The following is a 27,673-nucleotide window of genomic DNA, read 5'->3' on the forward strand; positions in this document are numbered from 1 at the left end:
CGTCTGGCGCGGCGTCCTCTTTGGGACCAGGCGGGGCCTTCTTCACTGTGGTGTCTTTGAGGACCTTGGAGATGAGCCTCTCGTAGAACCACTCCAGGTCCTGAGCGTCCTCAGGCCAGACCAGGTATTCTCTCTTCTGGATGAAGGTCCGGACGGCCTGGTACTTCATCAGGTGGTAGTGGGGCATCTTTGGTATATTTCAAATCAGTTTTAGTCATTTGAAAGTGATTGCATTGGGATTGTGTTTTAGTTAGTTCAGTTCAATTAACTTAAACTCAGTCTCGGTTTGTAGTGCATTTTAAACATTTAAAATCTTAAAAGATTAAACATTTTAAACTGAAAAAAGAAAACAAGCTTTCTATCTCCAAAAATAAAGTTGAGGACCACTGTTGTAACCTATCTTTCTTAAAGGAACATGTCAACATTATGGGCAATGCACTTACTTACTTTCTCCAGAGTCAGACAAGAAGATAGATACCAATTTCCTCTCTGTGTGTTCAGTAGAAAGCTATCTGGCTGCAAGTGAATGGAAGCGGATCTGGACCATTAGCCACTATTGGACCACTATGAATTGAAAATGGGGGACCCTGATGTAAACAAGACAAACATCTTTCTCTGGTCTGCATCCCCTTAACACATCCCACTCCGGAAACGGCTTACAACGTGTTTCAAGTTCATGCGAATTCTGCCATTCCACGGCGTACGACATTATTGAGATCATATTTCATTTTTTCGCCATGTTATTCATAATTCCCTCACGGAGCCTGGTCTGATGCAGTGGGAGCATGCACAACTCTGCAACGCTTCAATACTGCCGCCAAGTGGATGATCGGCGAGTTGCAACCGGAAGTGGATCTCTTGTGATCCTGGTGCATCTGGCAAATGCGTCCGGCACTCGCATATTGTTGCGCGACTGTAGACACACGTCCGTGTGTAGCGATCGCTGCCATAACGCAATAATCGATACGATTTGGGCGTTTATTATGATTATACAAACCGGAAATGGATTTAGGAGATCGCCGTCAAATAAGTGGGATCTTTCTCCTCCAGTCTCATCGGCGAACGGTAAGAGGACGCTGACGTTACTTTCAGCCTGTTTGTTTATTATTATCAATGCAAACCGCTCTGATCAATATATCACCCATACTACATAAAGCATTTACTGACGATCACGGAATTATAAACGACCCCCCCCCCCCCCCGTTCATCCGCGCATGATAAGTCATAACGTTTAGGATCATGTACAGTTGACATTTTTAATATAGCGTGGATCGGCAACAAACGGCAGTTGATAATCTATATATGCGTTTATGCCTATAACTCACGTTCTAGGAATTACTGCAGAAAACGATAAAAACATATTTATATTCTAGACGGTATTTTCGTATGAATCTATGAATGAAAAAGTAAAACGTTCCTACATCCGAACGATAGATAATCGATTTTGAATGGGCCATAGTAATGTCAATTTAGCAATACAATTTAAAAAGTTATAGCCCTGCAAAGAAGGTGAACATCTCCATACACTTAGAGTGGTGGCAGAGAGTGGTATAAGATGCTCAAATTGCGTGGCAGGGAATGTGTTAACAATTGTGTGTATTGAGCCGTACTGTATTGTACCCATTCTGCAATCTGTTAAATAAAGTTTTCATTCATTCATTCAGCCTAGCTTAAAACTCTGGGAAACGTGTTTTAGCTATAGGCTAGCTGGTCCGTATCCACTTCCATTAATTTGTGCTAAGCTAGGCTAGCTTGCAGCCGGATACTGTAGCTTTCTACTGAACGCACAGAGAGGAAATTGATATCCATCTTCTTGTCTGACTCTGGAAAAGGCGGTAAGCGCATTTCCCATAATGTTGCCGTTTCCCACAATGTTAATACTCACTGAAGCATTTACAACCAGATACGCACCTTCCCCACCACCACCACGATCAGGACGTCTGTCAGCTCCTCCAGCATCCGGCCTTGGGCCAGCATGAAGGCCTCCAGGCACCACCCATCTATACACGGGTTCAAAGTGATGGTTATAAATCATTACTACATGGCGTTTTAACATTCGCCAAAATGCTTGATTGTGATTGGTCAATAACGCTCCGTTACCCCTAGCAGCGGTCAATTCTTTCTCGATAACTGACCGCTGCTATGGGCAACAGAGCGCTATTGACCAATCACAATCAAGCATTTTGATCGCAGTCACGAAAGCTATAACCTCGTTCCCAGCTTTATCTCGCACAGCTGCACTACATCGGGTTCAATCACGTCCACACCTGCCGATGACATAGGAGCCACAGCCCACAGAACAACTGCGTCTGCATTTGATCTCGTCTTGTCGATGGTGTAAAATGAATTAGGTATATTGCTAGTAAGTTAGCCATGTAATAAGCGGGATAATGTATAGCTATACTCGGTCATTGTCGCAAAATAATTGACCTTCACTGCGCCTCTGTGTTCCAGAACTCCGTGTCGGTCAATTATTTTGCGACAATGACCTCGTAGCTATACATTATCCCTTACATAACCAACCAAGTTGATTTCCTGTTGCAACGTTTGCCAGTGCAATCGTCGACAGGAAATACATTTGGGTCCAAACTGTTCCTTAGCAACAGAATGCCAGTGAAACTGTCTGTATAGAGGCATGTCAACGTTAGTTTTGGTCTGTCCACTGCAATGTTGAGTTCCGTCAATAAATAGTCAACATACTGGACTTTGAATGGAAAGGAACAACAATGGATTGAACAATGGAACAATAGAACAAAGGAACAATGGGCAATTCAATTCCACAATAAGAAATCATAAATGTCTATACCTTTGTTATTTTAGTTTGAATAATAATAATAATAATAATAATAATAATAATAATAATAATAATAATAATAATAATAATAATAATAATAATAATAATAATAATAATAATAATAATAATAATGATGATGATGATGATGATGAAGAATTATTATTAATATGAAACATTGAAAACGCACAGATTAATTGTCTATTACATCTGCAAAATGACAGTTGGCATTTCCAATATCATCACTGGGTACTTTTATTGACGATAGGCAGCATATTATTGGATATCGGTTTGGGAAAAGCGTTCCTGTACCTTTAAGGAACTCCTTCGTCACGATGCACATGGTCTTCCTGCTGCCCCAGACAGCGTCTCTGACGTTAGACAAGTGGTCCTCGCCCGGCAGGAAGTCTCTGGCCTCGAAACACAAACGGAGTGAATTGTTCTCCGCAAACTGGGCATCCAGCTTCTTCAGAAAAGCGTCCTCCACCCATTTGAAGTCATTGTCACTGAAGCAGAGGTAGGCGTCATACCTGGGGTCGTCAGCAGGGGGCGCCGCCTGCGGGCCCTCCATAACTCTGCCGATGACCTTCTTGTAAATAATGAACATCTGACCACGGAAGCGAGCGTAAGCTATCGCCCCGGCGGTGGTGAGGATGAGGAGGCTCGAGCAGGTGACGAAGAGAGCGAGTCTCAGATCTCGGACGGCCGCCTCATCGTCTTCATCGCACTGCGCGGCGACCCGGCTGTACTCCAACAGAGAGACGTTGTGGAGGTCCGGGGGAAACTCACACCTGAACTCCGTGACGGGACTCAAGAATGTCACGTTGGTTCCGTTCGCCCACGTCAGGAAGCTCGCCAGATTGCAATCGCAGACGAACGGGTTCCTCATTAGCTTGAGGAAGCTGAGATAGCGGAAGGTGGCGGGGTCAGGGGAGGCCAGGATGTTGTTGGAGAGGTCGAGAATTTTCAGGCTATTTGGGAAGACATCTGGTTGGAGATAGGTCAAGGAATTGGAGGAGAGGTCGATCGTCATCACTGAGGTGAGACCCTTGAAAATGTCCTGAGGGAGGGACTGCAATAAGTTGAAGCTCAAACTGAGAGTCGTTAGATTCTCAAGAGGATCAAAGAGGTCCAGGCATTTCCCCATAGCCCATATGGTCTGCAAGGAACTTCTGTCGAGATTCAGTTTTTCCAAACTGTTTGACCGAGACACTGTCCATTGCCCGGTGCACCAACCGATGAAGTTCCCACCATAGAAGAGATGTCTGAGACTTTTGAAGCCAATTAAAATATCGTAAACATCTCCCAAGTTTTGTAACCTGTTGTTGCTAATGTCCAATTCAATACTATTACTGGCAAACTTAGCAAGACTGTACACCTGATGTAAATTATTACCATCCAAATTAAGATATTCTAAGCGCGGTAATGGTGCAGGAGAACCCAGGTCCGGGAGAGAGTTTCTCGTTAGATCTAAGTGTCTTAAGTTGGGAAGTCCTTTGAATGACTCATAACCCAAAACGCCAATATGGTTGTAAGACAAGTCTAACACTCTAAGGTCCATCAGTCGATCGAATGTGTGAGAATAAATTTCCCCTAAGAGGTTGTGTGACAGGTTGAGCAATCGTAAATTTCCTTGAAGACCATCAAAGGCATTTATGTTTATCTGATTAATTTTGTTTTGGGAAATGTCAATTATTATGGCTTCTTTCAGCGGACTGAAAACACCCTGTTGCAAAAATAATATACGACTTCCAGACAAATCCAAAACACTGACTGAACTATTCTGGAGGCCTTGGAATGTGCGCCGGTCCGGATCACTGGTACTGTCACGATCAAATCCTTGCCCCATTCCCCCATTAATTATGAGATGACTGATTTTCGTCCCCTCAATGGCGTTGAAGAACTGTCTCGCGTTGTCAACGTGAAGGCCATTGGTGGATATGTCAAGGATCCCAAATGACACCCCTCTGAAAGGATTCCCACATTTGTCCCAGTTGAAGCCATAAGGATACAATCTATTTGAATTCAAGTTGAGGAATAGGAAGTGTTTTCCCTGGAAGCCAAGCAGGTCCCCCTCACAGATGCTTTGAATTTTGTTCAGTTTAAGGTCCAACTCTGTGAAGTGAGTGAGGTTCAAAAAGAACAGTGCAGGCCGAAGTCTCCGTAATTGGTTGTACTTCAGGTCAAGAGTCTCCAAGGACAACAATGGCTGCAGATAGCTGCCCTCTAATATAGACTGCCCCAAAGAACAATAACCCAAAAAGAGATTCCTCAAGTTGGACAGTCCCACGAACGCATTGGACTCCAGGCGAAGACCTCTGTTGCGGCCTAGCACCAGCCGAGTCAAGTTTCTTTGTCTGCGAAAGGCGTTGTTGCGTAGAACAAGAGGGTCACCACGCTGCGATCCAAGACTCAAGTCCTGCAGCTCCTCGAGGCCTGAGAGGGAGGTGTCGTTGATCTCACTGATGTAGTTCATATCCAGGTACAGGTGGGTGATGTAGGGAGGCAGAGCAGGGACCCAGTGGTGGTGTTTAAACATACAGCCAGCTATGGAACCAGATAGGTTGCATGGTTTATAGCCTGTGGCTACCTGCATAAACAGGAATGCAACCATTAGAAAAGATTGGAACAATTAATAATAATAATAATACATCTATTTTATATAGTGCTTTTCCAGATGCTCAAAGATGCTTTACATGTGTAGAAGAAACAAAACTATGGCAAAACAAAAACAGAAGAAAAATAATACATGACAAAATAAAATAAAACCGACAGAATTAGAGGTCAAAAGCAAGATTTAAAAGATGTCAGGGTGTTTGCATCACGGATATGGCTGGGGAGGGCATTACAGATGGAGGGGGCAGCAGCAGCAAAGGCCCTGTCGCCCCAGGTCCGGAGCCTGGTCGTGGGAGGTTGGCATCAGCAGACCTAAGGCGACAGGTGACGGGTGATTACATTGTTCACATAAAAGTGAACAATGACATTTGGGGAGAGTAATATGTTTACATTTGCAGTTTTATCTTTACTATATCATTAATTAAAATTATTCTATTTCATGTAATTAATAATCACACCAAAATCCTGTTGAGGCACTGTGAACCAAATGATGAAGGGCATCATGAGCAACTATGTAGTACTTATAGACACAGTGATAAAAAATCGGTGGTTTTTCAATGTATGTGATGTATAGATTGGGGGGAGATGACCGCATCTAAAAAGGGGCCAGGTCAGAGAGGTCAGAAATGTGCTTGCCTTAGCAGACGGTGATAGAAGAAACGGTTCAGAGGCAGGAGCCAGCAGAATGTTTAGCTGCCAGCGAGCCGAATGTTGACATTCCGATCTAGGACACAAAGATAACGGCGGGGCAGGAGACACAGGAGCAGAGCGATGGAGGTTTTGACAGTAATGAAACGTTTTGATGTGTGTAAAGGTTAAAGCAGTTGTCATGACAGCGCGTCGCATGACAACCAGAAGAGAGGCGGGCCGTCGTTGCTATGACGAAGATCCTATAAAGCTGACAGTGGTTCCGGGTAGGGGCAGACCAAGAGTGACTAAGGGCAGACTACAATCTGACTAGGACTGAGATCACACAGAAGAGACTCCCTCCCCTCGCGGGGAGAGGAGGGGAGGACTGACGTGGCACGACCACGACGACAGGCTTCTGGAATACCCACCAGGCCGCGAGGATCCCCGAGCGGGGTTAAAGGAGAGATCATTAGAATAGATTTTTCAAGGACAATACAATCTGTTAACATCTGAGCTGAGGCTTCTGTTTATGAAAATAAACAACGCTTTTCCTGGTAAGGTAGTACGTTGTCAAAGTGTCGAATTCTTACGAAGGTGGAGAATTATTATGGTTTGCGGATCGCACTAACGGGGAATGATAAGGGTTTTATCAGCCAGTATGAGGAGACGTCGGGGGAATCAAATACACAACGCAGAGTCAGTGGACGTAAATGAGAACACAAACCAAACAGACGAAGACGTGATACCGGCTGATTGATCAGATCAACAACAGGGAGGTGGGGTCCCAGCAGTAGCACATCATTAAATTATGTTATAAATGTTTTATTCATTAGCATAATTAATTCATAGATGATCAATGAACACATTATGAATGCAGGGTTATTGTGAACTGTTACCAAAGATTGATTAAACCCTGCAACAATACATTACCAATCATAGGTGATTTGCTAATATTAAATAAAGGGGACGATTGAGAGGTAGGCTACATTGTTATTTTCCATTCATTATCCTCTTTAGAGGATATGTAGGGCCGCTTTTCCGCTTTTACAACCCTAACCTTAACCACACTGTTACCTTAAACTAACCATAACCTTAACCACACTGTTAACTTAACCCTCGAGTCAACCTTCAAAAAACCCACTACCTGTCTCCCTAGTGACCGAAACTGCGATCTCAGTAAAACATATCTTTTTCGTGTATTGTTCCCATTTTCTTTCATGAATATCATTAGTAACTTCAGTCCTCACCATACATATCGAATATTTATTCATTTTCAGGATTTTAACCATTTCTTAAATTAGGGTTAGGGTCACGGTTAGGGTTAGGGTTAGGGTTGGGGTTAGGGTTAGGGGGTTAGGGTTACCCTAACCCTAACTCTAACCCTAACCCCCTAACCTGTCCAGTACTGCGACTAGGGTGAAAGGTGTGACACTTGTTGTGCACACGCTTAATAGTGATTGTTTTTAAAAAACAAACATGGATTATTTTAATGTGAGTCCAAGATGTGATACTGAGCAACTTTTTTGGCATATACATAAAATCTAGCCAGCGCTATCCACAAACACACGTGAAGAAAACCCTAACCCTAACCCATTTGAGCAGAACTGCGACAAGGGTGACTCGAGGGTTAAACTAACCATAACCTTAACCCTAACCTTAACCACACTGTTACCTTACATTAACCATAACCTTACACTAACCGTCCATAACCCTAACCTTAACCACACTGTTACCTTAAACTAACCATAACCTTAACCATAACCTTAACCATACTCATACGGGCCAACCCTCATACGGGCCGTCACGCCCGTGCACGCGGCACTTTGCTCTGGGCTGCATTTCTCCCGATCATTCAATACATTGTTGGAAAGTTTAATTTGCCGCCTTTCGATCGTCACCACACTCAACCTATTGTGTGCTTCGGGTCTCGAGTTACAAGATGAAATATCCGGTGAGCATCATTTGACAAGCCGCTCCAACGAGTGACCACGTCCGGTTGTAAAAGGTCCTGAACTGACCAGGCACCGCTGATGGCGAAAATGTTTGAACACCGTTCAAACCAAGGAGCGTCTGCTCTGGAAGTGATCCCAGACAAGCGCTGATTGCAACGAGAAGGGAGCAGAAGAAGACAAACAAGTGCTTTGTTTTGACTCGGGCGTCTGAATGAATGGAAGTGGACGGCCATTTTGGATAATCACGCTGAATTATTGCGGTACACACATTACAAAAACCTTTGTAAAACACAAATTTTCTGTGGGATCTTTATAAACTTTGGACTGTATGACTATAAGACTTCAGGCTATGGAACCCTTATGTTTTCCAGCTCCTACCTCTCAGCTGGAACCCAAAAACAGGCATCTGGCAACAAGTCAACACAAAGGTAAGGAGCAAAAAACTAGTGTAGGTCAGTGGCCAATCAGAGCGCAAAACGCGAACGCGGAAGCATGAACCGGTTGCCTATCGAATAGAGACGACGGTGGGAAGACGTCGGTTTTTCGATCGATAGGAGTAGCACGTTGAGAGACTGCTCAAACAAGATGCCTAAGAAGAAGAAGATGTCTTTATTGGAGATAGAGTCAGAGTCATTTAAGAGATTGATCGATGACATGAAGGGGAGTGAGTGGTGGTGGAAGGTGCACGAAGCAACTTATGGAAACTTTAGTTTTAGTGGTTGGCCCCGACCCGTGGAAGACTGTCCAGGGTTTTGGGTGGATCAAGATGGGAGCAAGTGGAGTGAGGACTTGAAAAACAAGTGGAGCTGGGAGGAGTGGAACTTGCTCATGGAGAGCTTTCTCAAGGAGGGGGAGAACGACAGCGATAGGGGTGAGAATAGCCAGGGCAAAGGAAAGGAGTCGGGTGGTGACAGTATGGAGTATAGTGGGGAGGAGAGTGAGGGAGAAGGGTGGGAAAAGGTGGAGAAGAAGAGTAGGGAAAGTGAGGGGAAGGGGAGTAAGAGGAAGAAAGAGAGGGGAGATAGTTTGAGTGGGTCAGAGGATGAGGGTAGAGGAAAGGGTTTTACAGAAGGGTTGAATGTAGTGGTGCGATTTGAGGGAGAAGATGGAGTTAGGAATATAGAGCCGGGTCAGCTGTCAAAACTCATTAGAGCACAGTTAGGAGAGGTAAGGTACGGAAGGGTGTTGGGGGATGGGAACTTGTTTATAGGGTGTGTACGTTTAGTGCAGGTAGAGAAGGCAAGGGAAATGAGGAGCATTGGCAAAGTGAATGTCTGTAGAGTAGTGAGAGTAGGGGAGAAAAGGGATGGTGGTTGCAAGGGGGTAATTAGTGGAATTCCAATCAAGGTTAGTATAGAGCAGCTGGTAGGGGATTTGAAGAGTAACAGGCGTAATGGGAAAGTTAAGAGTGCAGAAAGGATGAAGAGAGGAGCAGATAGGATAGAGTCGGCGACAGTAGTTATTCAGTTTGAGGGTGAGGTCTTTCCTAAAGAGGTGTTTGTAGGGTATATGGTGTTTAGGGTTAGGGAGTTTGTTCAGAATCCGCTGAGATGCTATAGGTGCCAGGAGTTTGGCCATATAGCCATTACGTGTAGGAGGAAGCTGAGGTGTGCGAGATGTGGCGGGGAACATGAATATGGGAAGTGTGGAGAGGGAGTGGGGCCAATGTGTTGTAGCTGTGGTGGGGAGCATAGTGTAGCGTTTAGGGGTTGTGAGGTGATGAAAAGGGAGGTAGTGGTTCAGAGAGTGAGAAGGGAAGGTAAGATGTCGTATGCAGAGGCAGCTAGGGTGGTAGGTCAGGGAGATCAAGGTAAGGGACAGGGGGTTGGGGAAGGGCATTTGGCAGAGAGGGTAGTGCAGGAGGTTAAAAAGAGGGTGTGGAGGAGAAATGTTATATTGTGGCCTTTGTGGCAGAGGTTGTTAATGCTACGGCTTTGGTTAAGGGCAAAACGGAGAGGATTAAGGTGATTGTTAGAGTGGCAATTCAACATTTGGGCATGGAGGGTCTTACATGGCAGGAAGTGGTTAGGGAATTAGAGAAGGGGATTGTGAGTATCCAAGAAGTCCAGAGTCAGCTTGTGGGAGGCAAGGAGTGTCTCGCAGAGGGGGGCTCAGTCAGGGAGGAGCAGCAGTAGCTGCACTTCATGGTGGGGAAGGGGGGAAATGGACACTGTAGGGGGATAAAGGATTCCAGAAGATGGCGCTAAATGCGGTAAAGAAGAAGAAGAGGACTTGCAACCGTACTACTAGCGTAGTATAAGAACTGAGGAGGGCAGTAATACGCCATGTACACTGCCGGAAATTCTAAAGAAGAAGAAGAAGTAGAAAAAGAAGAGCCTATAGGCATGCACCTGCCGAGGATTCACTTTCAAACCTGCTTTCACTGTTGGAATTGCTTATCTATACCAAACAATTGACAACTGTTCTGTTCAACTTCATCATCATTCATCTTTCCTTTGGACAATAAAACCCTGCAAACTACATCGGCTGCAGGTTGGACATTCAACTCATTCAACATCCATAACTTTGATTGCTGAGTTAGGAAATATCTAAGTGGGTGCATCATTCGATTCATTGGGGAGCGACAAGCGGCCACTACACCACCTCATACCTGTATATATATATAAAACAAAGATACCAACCATACCTATAGATATATAAAGATACCACCACATACCTTTAAATATATAAAGATACCACCTCATACCTGTAGATACGTAAAACAAACATACCACCCATACCTATAGATATATAAAGATACCACCTCCTCATACCTTTAGATATATAAAACAAAGATACCACCAATACTTATAGTTATATAAAGATACCACCACATACCCGTAGATATATAAAGATACCATACCACATCATACCTGCAGATAAAAAAGACACCACCTCATCATACCTGCAGATACACTCCAATGATGAACGTCTGAAGAGCCAACTTCCACATTATCACCTTAGAGAGAGGAAATTCAACAAATTACCAATTTTATATTAAATGACCACGGAAATGTAATATCCTCTGTGTGGTGCATATGGTAGCCTGCAATTCTAAAAGTTACAGGAAGCCAGTGTAGAGTAGCTAAGACAGGACTAATGTGTTTCCTCCTTTTGGTATTAGTTAGTAGTCTAGCTGCAGAGTTTTGAATGAACTGGAGTCTTTCAGTAGTTTTCTTGGGGAGACCATGCAGTGAATAGTGCATTGCGGTAGTCTAGTCGGCTAGATATAAAAGCATGAATTGGTCGTACCTTCGCTGTGTTTCTGAGATGAAAGAAGGCAATTCTGGTCACTTTGTTTAAATGGGCGTTGAAGTTCAAATCTGAGTCCAGGATGACACAGAGACTTGTCACCTCCGGTTTAATCCAAGTGGTTAAACTTCCTAGATTATTTGTTAGCATCTCTCTTTTTGATTTGGGGCCAACAAGTAGGACTTCAGTTTTGTCCTTGTTCTATTTGAGAAAGTTATCGTTCATCCATTTGTTTATTGCTGATAGGCAGTTGGTAATGGAGTTTATTGCTGTTGTATCATTTGGTTCAGCGGATATGTACAATTGTGTATCATCCGCATAGCTGTGGAAATCTATACCATACTCTCTGATGATGTCGCCGAGCGGTAGCATATAGAGAGAAAAGAGTAATGGACCTAAACAGCTGCCTTGTGCAACCCCATAGCGACTCTTATGTTTATCTGATGTATGGTCTCCTGACCTAGACTAATATAAAACATGCTTCCTCTGATATATGTTTTGATCCAGTTCAACACGCAGCCAGAGAAACCAATACGCTTTTCAAGTCGATTTATTAGGATGTTGTGAATCAATAGTATCAAAAGCTGCACTGAGATCTAATAGGATAATGATGGAGATTTGATTTGCATCAGAGTTGAGTCTGAGGTCACTAATTACCTTTGTGAGTGCAGTTTCCGTACTGTGGTATCTGCTGAAATCTGACTGAAAGACTTCTAAGATGTTGTTTTCTTTAAGATAGGAGTTTATTTGGACTGAGACTATTTTTTCCAATATTTTACTGATAAATGGTAGATTTGAAATCCAGAACTCTCTCTAGTGAAGGGAGGCACAGCCTGTTTACACTGTGGGGTTCATAGTCCACTGCCTCAATATCTTACACATCACTGATGTGACTGAGCTTACTCAATATAGGGCTGTAGGAATAATGGCCCATTGGCATTAAAGCCAATATCCGCTGTTTGTGGATGAATGTTGAATGGAATATAAAGGTGCTGTAAGTGGCATTTTTTTGTTTGTTAAAATAAGTGGTCTACACTTGGTCTATAATAGCTCTACATTCTGATAGGCACCAAAGGGTCACCCACAGTTAAAGAGTCAATACAGTAGGCTACACTTTTCTCTCCCAAAGGTTCAAAGTTGCCGGTTGGCAAACGCCCAAACTCCTCAGTAAATAGTCCACCTAGACCAGGGGTCAGCAACCTTTACTATCAAAAGAGCCACTTTTCCCCCCTCCCACAAAATAAAATGCTCAACCTATTTACCCTTAAAATGAAGATGACACAGTGTATAACGTTTTATATATCCCCAAGCATACCCCACATTTAGCATAAAACGCCTGACAATTGCATACCCAAAGTAATTTGCGATTTATTATACTTTATACTTATAGCACAGTTTGTTGCATTAATGGAATTATAAAGCAACAAAAAGAAAATGTTTGACTTTTTATTGCTGTTTTTACCTGTTATAACAAAGGAAAACCTCAAACTCAAAAGAGGAGAAAAAAATACTGGTGTCTGTAGACCGACTTGAAATAAAACCCTGAACTATTCAGGTATATTTGAGTCCTTCCCTTATTTGTGGAACATTTATAAAATAAAAAGTAGTCCACTTTGAAAAAAGACTACCATGTGTAGACCTACTTTTAAATAAAACACAGAAAAGGAGAAAAAACATTGGCATCTGTAGACCTACTTTGAAATAAATCCCTGAACTATGCAGCTCTATTTGAGTCCTTCCCTTATTTGTGGAAAATCTATCAAATAAAAAGTAAATTTTTCGTTGTTCGCAAATTTCGCACCACATATCAAGCATACAGGTAAGCCTGCATTTGTGAGGTTTTGCCCGCTGCTCACCACCTTTTCTCTGTTTCTTTAAAGCCTACTGTTAGAAATTCCCTTCTCACTCACTCTCTCTAGCCCCCACCCTCTCGTTCTTTACTCTCGTTTACTCTCAGTGGCCACACCTGGACTATTATCAATTACCTCTCGCACCTGTGGTGGCAGGCTAATTAGTTCCCCTGTGGGCTTTAAATACCAGGGCTCTTCCCCTCGTTTCGGCGTGGGGTCGTGTTGTATTCATGCTGAGTCATATTCTCTAACATCTAGACTCTTTCGGGAGATCCTCTGGTCTACCAATGCTGTAAGATGGATCTCTCCAGCCTTGAGATGTTTGCTCCAGCCTTTGTCTGCTGTCGCCGTAGCCTGTGGAGGAGACTGTTCTGCGCTCCCTGTAACTTCCACGGGAGGCACCCCAGCGTTCCACTGCAGACCCCAGCGCAGCTGTTCGTCCTGACGCACATCTAGACCAACGCGCATCTTCCGGACCCTCGGGCTTGGCACGCTCTCCAGTCACCAGCGCGCAACGCGCATCTTCAAGGGCTTTGGCCACCTGTCGCCGTTTGCCTGGAGGGAGACATTGTACTGCGCTCTCTAATTCTCTACGGGAGGTATTCCAGTGTTCCACTCCAGACCAGCGCGCCAGATGCGCTCAAGCCTTCGCCACCTGCCGCCGTTTGCCTGGAGGGAGACACTGTACTGCGCTCTCTAATCCTCTACGGGAGGTATTCCAGTGTTCCACTTCAGACCTTCGAGCTTGGCACGCTCCTCCGTACCAGCGCACAGACGCGCATCTTCCAGACCTTCGAGCTTGGCACGCTCCTCCGTACCAGCGCACAGACGCGCATCTTCCAGACCTTCGAGCTTGGCACGCTCCTCCGTACCAGCGCACAGACGCGCATCTTCCAGACCTTCGAGCTTGGCACGCTCCTCCGTACCAGCGCACAGACGCGCATCTTCCAGACCTTCGAGCTTGGCACACTCCTCCACGCAGACGCACCAGATGCGTCTCTCTGTTCCGACGCGCACACCAAGGTGTGGCGCGCACTCTGTTCCTCGGCTCCGACAGCGGCTACCCGGTGGACGACACCCTCGCCACCGCCACTGTTCCGACGCGCACACCAAGGTGTGGCGCGCACTCTGTTCCTCGGCTCCGACAGCGGCTACCCGGTGGACGACACCCTCGCCACCGCCACTGTTCCGACGCGCACACCAAGGTGTGGCGCGCACTCTGTTCCTCGGCTCCGACAGCGGCTACCCGGTGGACGACACCCTCGCCACCGCCACTGTTCCAGCTCTCTGTTCCGACGCGCACACCAAGGTGTGGCGCGCCACTCTGTTCCTCGGCTCCGACAGCGGCTACCCGGTGGACGACACCCTCGCCACCGCCACTGTTCCAGCTCTCTGTTCCGACGCGCACACCAAGGTGTGGCGCGCCACTCTGTTCCTCGGCTCCGACAGCGGCTACCCGGTGGACGACACCCTCGCCACCGCCACTGTTCCAGCTCTCTGTTCCGACGCGCACACCAAGGTGTGGCGCGCCACTCTGTTCCTCGGCTCCGACAGCGGCTACCCGGTGGACGACATCCTCGCCACCGCCGCTGTTCCAGCACCCTGTTCCTCGGCTCCGACAGCGGCTACCCGGTGGACGACATCCTCGCCACCGCCACTGTTCCAGCACTCTGTCCCTCGGCTCGGACAGCCAGCCACCCGGTGGCGATGCCCTCGCCCCGCTGCTGTCCCTGTACCATTACGCATACGCCTGGGTGAGTTTTGATTGTGATGTCACTCACCCAGCGTAGTGCCCTTGCCCCCGTTCCCGCTGCTGTCCCTGTACCTTTACGCATACGCCTGGGTGAGTTTTGATTGTGATGTCACTCACTCAGCGTAGTGCCCTTGCCCCCGTTCCCGCTGCTGTCCCTGTACCTTTACGCATACGCCTGGGTGAGTTTTGATTGTGATGTCACTCACTCAGCGTAATGCCCCTTGCCCTCGTCCCGCTGCTGTTCCTGCACCATTACGCATACGCCTGGGTGAGTTTTGATTGTGATGTCACTCACCCAGCGTATTGCCTCCTTTAGTTCTCACTTAGTTATTAGTTTGGACATTTCATCTCCCACTCTGTTTTGTTCTCTCGTGGATATTATTTTGGACATTTCATCTCCCACTGTGTGTTTGTTCACACGAAGATAGTATTTACTTTGTTACTTTGTTATTTGGACTGTTCTGCATCTGCTCTGTTTGTTCCCTTTGAATATTAACCCTCTCCTCTGTTCTGCAGAGCGGCCCAGATGTTTTCCCACCAGTCCCCAGTTCCTCCCTGTCCCCAGCCCGCCTCCGCGGGTCTCCGTCCCCAGTTCCTCCCTGTTCCCCAGCCCGCCTCCGCGGGCCTCAGTCCCCTCTGTCCCTAGGTCTCCTAGTCCCTAGTCCTCTATCCCTAGTTCTCCTAGTCCCTAGTCCTCTATCCCTAGCTCTCCTAGTCCCTAGTCCTCTCTCCCTAGTTCTCCTTGTCCCAAGTTTACCTAGTCTCTAGTTCCTCTGTCCCTAGGCGTTCCCTTAACCTTCCCTTAGGCGTTCCCTTACTTTCCCATAGTGTTCCCTTTCCTGCCCGCCTCTTAAAGGCACTTTACCTTCCCCTCTTGTGTTATTCCAGTGTTTTGTGTTTTCTCCCTTAAAGGGACAGTGCCCTTTTTCCCTGTTCTAAATAAATATCTGTTTCTTGGCAAACCATCATACCTGTCTTGTGTTGTGCGATTGGGGTCGGTTACAAACCATAACAGTACGACCCCACCAAATCGACGACCCCAGCCAGCACAGACGGTGTATGTTGAGTTTGCCTTTTTTTTTTCTTGTTCCCTCTAGCTCCCCTGTTAGCCCTGTTAGCTCCCCTGTTAGCTTGTTAGTCTCCCCTCTAGCTCCCCTGTTAGCCCTGTTAGCTTCCCTGTTTGCCCAGTTTAGCTTCCCTGTTAGTCCTGTTTAGCTCCCTTGTTAGCCTGTTACTCCCCTGTTTAGCTTGTTAGTCTCCCCGGTTAGCTCCCCTGTTTGCTTCCCGTTTTGCCCTGTTTGACCGCCCTGTAGCTAGCCATGCCCTGGCGGCTAACCCAGTTTCCCTCTGCATGGCCCCGGTCTGCTAGCTTGGCCCCGGCTGTTAGCACAGCCTCTATGTTAATGCAGCCTTGCAGCTGGCATAGGCCCTGTAGCTAGCCAGGCCCAAGCAGCTAACCCGGTCCCTCTGCATGGCCTCCACTTTTTTGTGTAGTTTATCCCACTGCTAGGACTGCCCTTTCAGCTAGCAAGGTCAGTTTTTCTCACACAGCTAGGACTGTCCTTCCAGCTAGCTTGTGCTCTCATGCTGGTCCAGCCCTGTCTGCCAGCCTAGCTCCGGCAGCTAGCGCAGCCTCTATGTTGATGTAGCAGTACAGCTAGCATAGGCCCTGTAGCTATCAGTGCCCTGGCAGCTAACCTTCCCTCTGCTAGCCCTTTCCCGGTGCTTCCATGGTTACCCCTTAGCTACCCTGCTTGCCCCTCAGTTCCTCTAGACCAGTTGCTCTAGACCAGTTCTCTAGACCCAGTTCCTCTAGACCAGTTCTCTAGACCAGTTCTCTAAACCAGTTCTCTAGACCAGTTCTCTTGCCCAGTTCGCTAGACTAGTTCTCTAGACCCAGTTCCTCTAGACCAGTTGCCCCTCTGCTACCCTAGTTACCCCTCGGCGACCCTGTTTCTTTTGCTAGCCCCACTCTTGTGGTGGCTTCCCCTGCTGGCTTGGCCAGTACCTCTTGTTTTGCCCCCTGCCACTCTGTCTGTATTTGTTTTGGGTCGCCGGGTGGCTCCCGTTGAGGGGGGGGTACTGTGAGGTTTTGCCCGCTGCTCACCACCTTTTCTCTGTTTCTTTAAAGCCTACTGTTAGAAATTCCCTTCTCACTCACTCTCTCTAGCCCCCACCCTCTCGTTCTTTACTCTCGTTTACTCTCAGTGGCCACACCTGGACTATTATCAATTACCTCTCGCACCTGTGGTGGCAGGCTAATTAGTTCCCCTGTGGGCTTTAAATACCAGGGCTCTTCCCCTCGTTTCGGCGTGGGGTCGTGTTGTATTCATGCTGAGTCATATTCTCTAACATCTAGACTCTTTCGGGAGATCCTCTGGTCTACCAATGCTGTAAGATGGATCTCTCCAGCCTTGAGATGTTTGCTCCAGCCTTCGTCTGCTGTCGCCGTAGCCTGTGGAGGAGACTGTTCTGCGCTCCCTGTAACTTCCACGGGAGGCACCCCAGCGTTCCACTGCAGACCCCAGCGCAGCTGTTCGTCCTGACGCACATCTAGACCAACGCGCATCTTCCGGACCCTCGGGCTTGGCACGCTCTCCAGTCACCAGCGCGCAACGCGCATCTTCAAGGGCTTTGGCCACCTGTCGCCGTTTGCCTGGAGGGAGACATTGTACTGCGCTCTCTAATTCTCTACGGGAGGTATTCCAGTGTTCCACTCCAGACCAGCGCGCCAGATGCGCTCAAGCCTTCGCCACCTGCCGCCGTTTGCCTGGAGGGAGACACTGTACTGCGCTCTCTAATCCTCTACGGGAGGTATTCCAGTGTTCCACTTCAGACCTTCGAGCTTGGCACGCTCCTCCGTACCAGCGCACAGACGCGCATCTTCCAGACCTTCGAGCTTGGCACGCTCCTCCGTACCAGCGCACAGACGCGCATCTTCCAGACCTTCGAGCTTGGCACGCTCCTCCGTACCAGCGCACAGACGCGCATCTTCCAGACCTTCGAGCTTGGCACGCTCCTCCGTACCAGCGCACAGACGCGCATCTTCCAGACCTTCGAGCTTGGCACACTCCTCCACGCAGACGCACCAGATGCGTCTCTCTGTTCCGACGCGCACACCAAGGTGTGGCGCGCACTCTGTTCCTCGGCTCCGACAGCGGCTACCCGGTGGACGACACCCTCGCCACCGCCACTGTTCCGACGCGCACACCAAGGTGTGGCGCGCACTCTGTTCCTCGGCTCCGACAGCGGCTACCCGGTGGACGACACCCTCGCCACCGCCACTGTTCCGACGCGCACACCAAGGTGTGGCGCGCACTCTGTTCCTCGGCTCCGACAGCGGCTACCCGGTGGACGACACCCTCGCCACCGCCACTGTTCCAGCTCTCTGTTCCGACGCGCACACCAAGGTGTGGCGCGCCACTCTGTTCCTCGGCTCCGACAGCGGCTACCCGGTGGACGACACCCTCGCCACCGCCACTGTTCCAGCTCTCTGTTCCGACGCGCACACCAAGGTGTGGCGCGCCACTCTGTTCCTCGGCTCCGACAGCGGCTACCCGGTGGACGACACCCTCGCCACCGCCACTGTTCCAGCTCTCTGTTCCGACGCGCACACCAAGGTGTGGCGCGCCACTCTGTTCCTCGGCTCCGACAGCGGCTACCCGGTGGACGACATCCTCGCCACCGCCGCTGTTCCAGCACCCTGTTCCTCGGCTCCGACAGCGGCTACCCGGTGGACGACATCCTCGCCACCGCCACTGTTCCAGCACTCTGTCCCTCGGCTCGGACAGCCAGCCACCCGGTGGCGATGCCCTCGCCCCGCTGCTGTCCCTGTACCATTACGCATACGCCTGGGTGAGTTTTGATTGTGATGTCACTCACCCAGCGTAGTGCCCTTGCCCCCGTTCCCGCTGCTGTCCCTGTACCTTTACGCATACGCCTGGGTGAGTTTTGATTGTGATGTCACTCACTCAGCGTAGTGCCCTTGCCCCCGTTCCCGCTGCTGTCCCTGTACCTTTACGCATACGCCTGGGTGAGTTTTGATTGTGATGTCACTCACTCAGCGTAATGCCCCTTGCCCTCGTCCCGCTGCTGTTCCTGCACCATTACGCATACGCCTGGGTGAGTTTTGATTGTGATGTCACTCACCCAGCGTATTGCCTCCTTTAGTTCTCACTTAGTTATTAGTTTGGACATTTCATCTCCCACTCTGTTTTGTTCTCTCGTGGATATTATTTTGGACATTTCATCTCCCACTGTGTGTTTGTTCACACGAAGATAGTATTTACTTTGTTACTTTGTTATTTGGACTGTTCTGCATCTGCTCTGTTTGTTCCCTTTGAATATTAACCCTCTCCTCTGTTCTGCAGAGCGGCCCAGATGTTTTCCCACCAGTCCCCAGTTCCTCCCTGTCCCCAGCCCGCCTCCGCGGGTCTCCGTCCCCAGTTCCTCCCTGTTCCCCAGCCCGCCTCCGCGGGCCTCAGTCCCCTCTGTCCCTAGGTCTCCTAGTCCCTAGTCCTCTATCCCTAGTTCTCCTAGTCCCTAGTCCTCTATCCCTAGCTCTCCTAGTCCCTAGTCCTCTCTCCCTAGTTCTCCTTGTCCCAAGTTTACCTAGTCTCTAGTTCCTCTGTCCCTAGGCGTTCCCTTAACCTTCCCTTAGGCGTTCCCTTACTTTCCCATAGTGTTCCCTTTCCTGCCCGCCTCTTAAAGGCACTTTACCTTCCCCTCTTGTGTTATTCCAGTGTTTTGTGTTTTCTCCCTTAAAGGGACAGTGCCCTTTTTCCCTGTTCTAAATAAATATCTGTTTCTTGGCAAACCATCATACCTGTCTTGTGTTGTGCGATTGGGGTCGGTTACAAACCATAACAGCATTGTTAGTCGTGAAAGCAAATTAATCTGTCTACTCTGAATTAAACCCTCTATTTTCCTCAGACTTTCAGTTTTTTGGATTTATCCGGTTAGTTTACTGGGGGGTCGGAAACTCAAGATTAGCCACTTGCAGACGGCAGGGAGAGGCGCGGGGTGTGACGTACTGTATATTTTAGTTGATGAAATATTTGTGTTGACTAAATATTTTAGTTGATGAAATATTTTTTCATTTCAGTGTCACAGTATGACATCGATCTCCAAAATAAGAGAACAGAAAAAAGTTTTTAAAAAAAATCGAATTAATTTTTTTAATTGTTTGGGCCAGGGAGCCGCAGCTGATGCAGGTTGCCGACCCCTGACCTAGACCAAGGAGCTGATCGTGGATTTTAGGAGAATACAGCAGGGGACACACACGCCACTGTGGATCAATGGGGCAGTTATGGGAGTCCACATCACAGAGGACCTGACATGGACAACACACACAGACACTGTGGTAAAAAAGGTAAAACAGCGCCTCTATCACCTGAGACAATTAAGGAAGTACAGAGTATCAGGGAAGATACTCCAGTCCTTCTATTCCGGGGCTGTGGAGAGCATCCTGACTGGGAATATCACTGCCTGGTTTGGCAATTGCACTGCCCAGGACAGGAAGGCTCTACAGAGAGTGGTGCGCTCAGCAGAGCGTACTACAGGTATTGCACTACCACCCCTGCAGGACTTATACAATAGGAGGTGCAAATCCAGAGCCTGCAGAATAATGAAGGACCCTCACCATCCCAATAATAGCCTGTTCAAGCTGCTGCGGTCAGGCAAGCGCCTCCGCATACATGCAGCAAGAACAGAGAGACTCAGACTCAGCTTCTTCCCCAAGAGGCCATCAGAACACTGAACACTGATCTCTCCACACACACAAGCACGCATGAACACACTCACACACACACACACACACACACACACACACACACACACACACACACACACACACACACACATACACACACACACACACACACACGCACACACACACACACACACACTAGGACAAGAAGGCCCTACAGAGAGTGGTGCGCTCAGCCGAGCGTACCACGGGTATTGCACTACCCCCCCTGCAGGTTCTATACAACAAGAGGTGCAAATCCAGAGCCTGCAGGATAATGAAAGACCCTCACCACCCAAATAACAGCCTGTTTCAGCTGCTGAGGTCAGGCAGACGCCTGCGAACCCCAGCTACTAGGACAGAGCGGCTTAGGCTCAGCTTCTTCCCCCAGGCTATCAGAGCCATGAACAATGAACATTGAGTGCTCAGAACATTGAACTATCCACACACAAGCACACATGAACACACACACGACACGCACGCTGTGCACGCTCACACACGAGCAGCCACTTAACACTTTAACATGAGCGGGCACACACTCATGTCGCACACACGCACACTTATGGCCAAAGGAAAGGACACTTTAAATTAGAATAACAGGAACAGTGTATTGCACTACCAAAGCTAACTAGCATGTCCCATATGCTCTGTAAATAACTATGTACAGATACCGAGATGTCACTCCATGTTACCTGTTACCTGTTTACTGCACAATGTTGTTTTTCATTTTTGATTCTATTATATGTTGTACCACTGTATTGCACATCGTTGCGGGCAAGACCACCCGCATTTCATTGTATACCTGTATGCCGTGACAATTAAAACTCTTGACTTGACTTGACTTGACACACACACGCACGCACGCACGCACGCACGCACGCACGCACGCACGCACGCACGCACGCACGCACGCACGCACGCACGCACGCACGCACGCACGCACGCACGCACGCACGCACGCACGCACGCACGCACGCACACACACACACACACACACACACACACACACACACACACACACACACACACACACACACACACACACACACACACACACACACACACACACACACACACTCAGACAAATGTGAAGACAATTGTAAACAGTTGACAAAGGGGTGCATATCTGTGTACAGATAATGTCCGGCAGCAACAGGTGCCAAATACTGTCAAATTACAGTAAAATCAAATACATTTACAGATTACAACCTTTATTGCCTATTGCACAAAAATTATTTGTGGCTAATAGTACTATCTTGTATGAACTTGTTTCCTTTTGGGGAAAATCGCAGTTGAAATTGGACAACACGCCTTCCCCAAAATGTGGGTTTTAGATGTAATCTGTTGGTAAGTAAGTTAACGGTATAACAGACAATGCTAAACGAAGTGGTCATCAGTGATGCCACAAATTACTTGTAAAAATAATCTGATTACTGATTACTCCTTTAAAAAGTAATCTAGTTACTTTACTGACTTTACTTTGAAAGTAACTAGGTTACGAAGTCGTCGTCCCCCCCTGCTGCTGCCACAACATAAGAATAACAACTGTTTTCTTTTAAAATAATGCTTTATTGAAGGTGCATAATGTCATAAATCATGATTGGCTGCTCAGACAGGTCATCATGAGACGTCATCAGCCATCAGGCCATATAAGGTCACACCTGGCTCTCTTATCATCAGCATTATGAGATAGTAACTAAATAGTAACGCACAGCCACTTGGAAAAGTAACTGTAATCAGATTACTAGCTTGTAAAAAGTAACAAGTTAGATGACTATTTACTGAAAAAAGTCATCAGATTAGAGTAACTAGTTACTTGCATGGTCAAGAGGAATGACGTACCTGAACGGATACCCGGTGAAAGAGCAGGTTACACCTTTCTACCAAAGGTTCAAAGTTCCCTGTTTGCAATTGCCAAAACTCCTCTGTAATACAGCATATTTAGTCATACGTTTCACCAATAGTCTATTTCAGACCAAACAACTCGCCTCCAGGCCTATATGTCGCAGACCATTTGGATATGGTGCACACAATGTGTTTGCATAACATAACAGCCTATAAGCCATTCCTCTGTTTTTGAGCGTGCCTCCATACGTCGCATATTTACATTTGACATTTAGTAATTTAGCTGACGCTATTATCCAAAGCGATTTACAAGTTGTTGTTGTTGTGACCAATTCATTAGAGATAATAATTCCACTCGTTACCTGTTGAAAAGTTACTGCACGCTCCCGCCACGAGAGACAAAGTGGATATAGGATGGAGTTGAGACCATGAGAAAAAAATATATATGATCGAGCCTCTCTCTCTCTCTCTCTCTCTCTCTCTCTCTCTCTCTCTCTCTCTCTCTCTCTCTCTCTCTCTCTCTCTCTCTCTCTCTCTCTCTCTCTCTCTCTCTCTCTCTCTGGTCTCTCTCTTCAACTTCCTCAAAAACATCATTATTGTGACAATATTATTAGTATTCCTTCCTGTTTAGCTGTGTCCAACGAAGTGACTGTTATGGTTTGTACAGTGGTGCAGTCGTAATATGGGAACTGGTAACACGCCACGCACGCGCACGCGTGCACGCGCGCCGGACCGCCGGTACGTGCATGTGTAGCCGGTGTGATCTTGTCTGCGTTGTGTTTTTAGTCGATTCGACCCCTGTTAAGGGATCGCCCTGAGTGGGAGTTGAACCCCGGACGCCCGCGTCGCGGGCGGCATCACAGACCACTAAGCAAGAAGTGAATTCACTTCTTGCTTCCGGGTCTGGATGCCTCTGGGGAGTGAGTTTACTTGCAGTACCGCTTACCATCCACAGCCACGTCACTACTTGTACCCGTGACTGTGGATATACTGCGGTACCTCCGTTACACTCACCCCCCTAAACTCACTCCACCCAGGGCATCCGGGTCTAACGGCACCACATGTAGCCGGTGTGATCTTGTCTGCGTTGTGTTTTTACTCGATTCAACCCCTGTTAAGGGATCGCCCTGAGTGGGAGTTGAACCCCGGACGCCCGCGTCGCGGGCGGCATCACAGACCACTAAGCAAGAAGTGAATTCACTTCTTGCTTCCGGGTCTGGATGCCTCTGGGGAGTGAGTTTACTTGCAGTACCGCTTACCATCCACAGCCACGTCACTACTTGTACCCGTGACTGTGGATATACTGCGGTACCTCCGTTACACATGCGCACAGAACAGATTTTTTTTTTTTTTTGAAATAGCGAAGCTGAAAAAGGTAGCAGGAACATTAGAACAGAGAACATTAGAACATATACAATTAGTCAACTGAATGCTTTGTATCTTGTTTGCTAATTCAGGTTAAAGACAGCCGATTTAACCAGCATATTAAGAGAGCAAGACTGTCTATCTGGTGTATGTTATGATGAATTGAAAATGGGGGACCCTGATGTAAACAAGACGAAAGTCTTGGTCTGCATCCCCTTAACAATTGTATGCATGTATTGAGCTGTACTGTACCCGGGCGTTGGAGGTCGTGCAGGTATAGCGAAACTAAGTTTGCTTTGGATAGGCTGATTCTGAAGCTGCAACTTTCTTCTCTTGGGGAGCGGCGGTGGCATCGTTGGTTCAGGTTGCGTTGCAGGTAGGAACATGATACTGTTGTCAAATGATCTGTTTATATCGGTTTGTATTTGCGGGCGGGGGCGTGGTTGAAGACGCGCTTTTGTTATGGGTGGCCGGGTGTACTCAAATGATCTGTTTATATCTGTTTGTATTTGCGGGCGGGGGCGTGGTTGAAGACGCGCTTTTGTTATGGGTGGCCACTGGCCGGGTACTTAGCGCACAACGAATGGATAGAGCGCATCTTTGTGCGCGCGTACTTCTGCCTCAGTGATCATCTAGTAACACGGCGTGTAACCGCGTGTGACCACGACTGCACCACTGGGTTTGTAAGCAACCCCAACAGCACGACGCAGACAGGTAGTTCAATGTTAGCCAAAAACGAAGGCCGTGTTTATTTTTACAAACAGAAATGTGCGACAATATGTTACTCCAGTTGAGGGGAATGTCCTTTAGCAAAGTTGGGCTCTGCAGCTCTGCAGCTTTACGCTATCCCACTCGAGGGGAAAAAAGAAACGTAGAATGTCATTAGTCCAAAACGTAGAAAATACAAGGCAGAGTCCAGTAACAAAACAATTCAACAAATCTTCAGTGTTTAACGAAACACACAAAAACGGACGAGGGCAGTGAGTCCAGGACAAAAACGAGGATATAAGTTCAGAGGAAAATAGTCTTCCAAAAGACTCACCAGGAGCAAGGTCGAAGTGGAAAACGAGGCACGGGTCCACGGTGAGGCAGAGAGAGAAAACAGCAACAAACTCCAAGGGACGGCGGAGAAGCAAAACGTCTCGCACTGGAGAAACACGAGAGGGAACAGCAGTAATTGGTTAGACTAGAAGTCTTTATTTATCATGCAGTTTAACACACACGCGCGAGATGGGCGACCCACAGGAACACACACACACATGCACTGAGTCGCCGATGAAATGTCTCTCTGCACTTTTCCCATCCCGTTGTCCTTCCCCCCATGGGCAGCCGGGAGCAGATAGGGCGTCAACGTGAGCCGCGTCCCGGGGACCAATCTAAGTGCTCCTGTCCGTCTTCGTCAAGGACGCCACAGCGTTAGCGATCTGTTGTGCATGTTTTTCCATTGGGTTTATCTTATCGGGGGGGAAACCCTTGCGAGCACGGGGAGAACATGCAAACTCCACACAGAAAGGCCTGGGAGATACCCCACCTGAGTCCCTGGCATCATGGAAACCTGGTCCCCAAGCGGAAATCGAACCCTGGACCTACTTGCTGTGAGGCGACAGTGTTAACCACTACACCACCGTGCCGCATATAGAGTAGAGTTGGTGGTGACAAAACGACCCGACAATGAATGTTCTGCAAACCGTGTATAAGAGTCCTCCCGACGAGCTGATTGGAAACTCCTCTCAGGTGCATGATGGTAATTGACGCTGAGAAGCGCGCAGTGCTGGGCCAGCCCTCACAGTACCCCCCCCCTCCACGGGAGCCACCTGGCGACCGGATGGGAATGATGGAAGTCGGTGATTAGGGCGGGTCCATGATGAGCTGGCGGGAGACCCAGCTCCGTTCCTCGGTACCGTATCCCTCCCAGTCCACCAGATACTGGAAACCCCGTCCTCGGCGTCGGATGTCCATGAGCCGGCGAACCTTCCACTGGGGGTGTCCATCCACCATCTCAGGAAAAGGCGGATCTGGGGCAGGAGGCATCAGGGGACTGAGAGAGACAGGTTTTACACGGGACACATGAAACACAGGATGAATCCGCATGGAGGCTGGAAGCCTTAGACTCCGCCGTGGGACTGAGCACCTTCCGGATCTCGAAAGGGTCAACGAACTGGGTGTTCAGCTTCTTGGCGGTGGATTGAAGCGGGAGATCCTTGGAGGAGAGCCACACCCTCTGCCCTGGTTGGTATGTTGGCGCAGGGATCCGGCGTCGGTTAGCTCCCCGACTGGCGCGCTCCGATGCACGGAGCAGCGCAGTCCTGGTGATCTCCCAGACACGACGACACCGGTCGAGATGAACCTGCATGGAGAGAACTGCCACTTCCGACTCCTGTGCTGTGAAGAGAGGGGGTTGGTAGCCCAGAGATACCTCAAACGGCGAGAGGCCGGTGGCGGAGCTGACCAGGGAGTTGATGGCGTACTCGACCCAGGGGAGGAACCGGCTCCAGGATGCAGGCTTCTTGGTGGCAACACACCGGAGAGCAGATTCTGGTTCATTCTCTCCGTCTGCCTGTTAGTCTGTGGGTGATAACCAGAGGAAAGGCTAACAGTGGCCCCCAATCCCTTACAAAAACCCTGCCATACCTGGGAAGTGAACTGGGGCCCCCGGTCAGAGATGACGTCCTGGGGAAACTCATGGAGGTGGAACACGTGGCTCGTCCGGAGGTCCGCCGTCTCGGAAGCAGATGGAAGCTTGGGAAGGGCCACGAGATGGACCCCCTTGCTGAAACAATCCACCACTGTTAGAATGACTGTTTCCCTGGGAGGGTGGAAGGCCAGAGACGAAGTCCAACGCCACATGGGACCAAGGACGGCTCGGAATCGGAAGTGGCTGCAGCAGGCCGGCGGGTGCTTGGTGAGAGGCCTTGCTGCGGGCGCAGACCGTGCAGGCCAACACGAACTCCCTGACGTCGTTCCTCATGGTGGGCCACCAGAACCGACGAGCCAGGAAGGAGAAGGTGTGGTGGACGGCAGGGGCGCGGCAGGCAAACCGGCTGGTGTGGCCCCATTGGAGAACCCGGGACCGGACAGAGTCGGGGACGAAGAGGCGACGAAAAGTTATGTTGCTTGGCGCAGGATGGAAACATAGGGCACGCTTGACAACGGTCTCGATGCCCCAGGTGACTACTCCCACCTCCCTGGCCTCAGGGAGAATGGGAGTCGGATCTTCCGTAGTTGGATCCTCCTTGGTGTGTAGCCGGGACAGAGAGTCGGCCTTCGTGTTGCGGGACCCAGGACGAAAAGTCAAAGAGAAGTCAAACCGACTGAGAAAGCTAGCCCACCTTGCCTGCCGGCCGTTGAGGCGCTTGGATGCGTGGATGAACGTCAAGTTCTTATGGTCAGTCCAAATGGTGAACGGTTCCTCGGCCCCCTCCAGCCAATGACGCCATTCCTCCAAGGCAGCTACCACTGCCAACAGCTCCCCATTCCCTATGTCGTAGTTCCTCTCAGCAGGAAGGAAACGACGAGAGTAGAAGGCGCATGGATGGACCTTATGGTCCGTCGCTGACCGCTGGGACAGGATAGCCCCTAGTCCAGTATCCGAGGCGTCCACCTCCACGATGAACTGCCTCTTGGGGTCTGGGTGGAGCAAGACCGGGGCGGTGGTAAATCTGTTCTTGAGGGAACGGAACGCAGCGCAGGCACTTGTCTTTAATGTCCGTTGATAATTCATCAACTCTCCTGGCCACGGTGTTTCGAGCAAGACACATATTAGCATATTAATTGCTGTCCCCTCCCCTCTCTGGACTCCATCTACACCTCACGCACAGTCACCCGCTCTGTTAAAATAGTCAACGACCCCTCTCACCCAGCACACCACTTATT

General features: G+C 48.6%; 1 protein-coding gene across 1 annotated transcript; it reads right to left on the minus strand.

Annotated features, from left to right (window-relative positions):
- Positions 1-26,647, minus strand: LOC311247475 (toll-like receptor 5; the record flags this gene model as incomplete). Its single annotated transcript, XM_084338516.1, has 5 exons — positions 1-187; positions 1,912-2,000; positions 3,104-5,381; positions 25,772-25,838; positions 26,445-26,647. Coding segments are annotated over 5 exons (2,824 nt in total), but the record flags the coding sequence as incomplete, so codon positions are not given.
- Between the last annotated feature and the right edge of the window lie 1,026 nt (positions 26,648-27,673).

This window comes from Notolepis coatsorum (assembly GCF_963971535.1).
Source record: "Notolepis coatsorum genome assembly, contig: SCAFFOLD_1059, whole genome shotgun sequence".
Classification (NCBI taxonomy): domain Eukaryota; kingdom Metazoa; phylum Chordata; class Actinopteri; order Aulopiformes; family Paralepididae; genus Notolepis; species Notolepis coatsorum.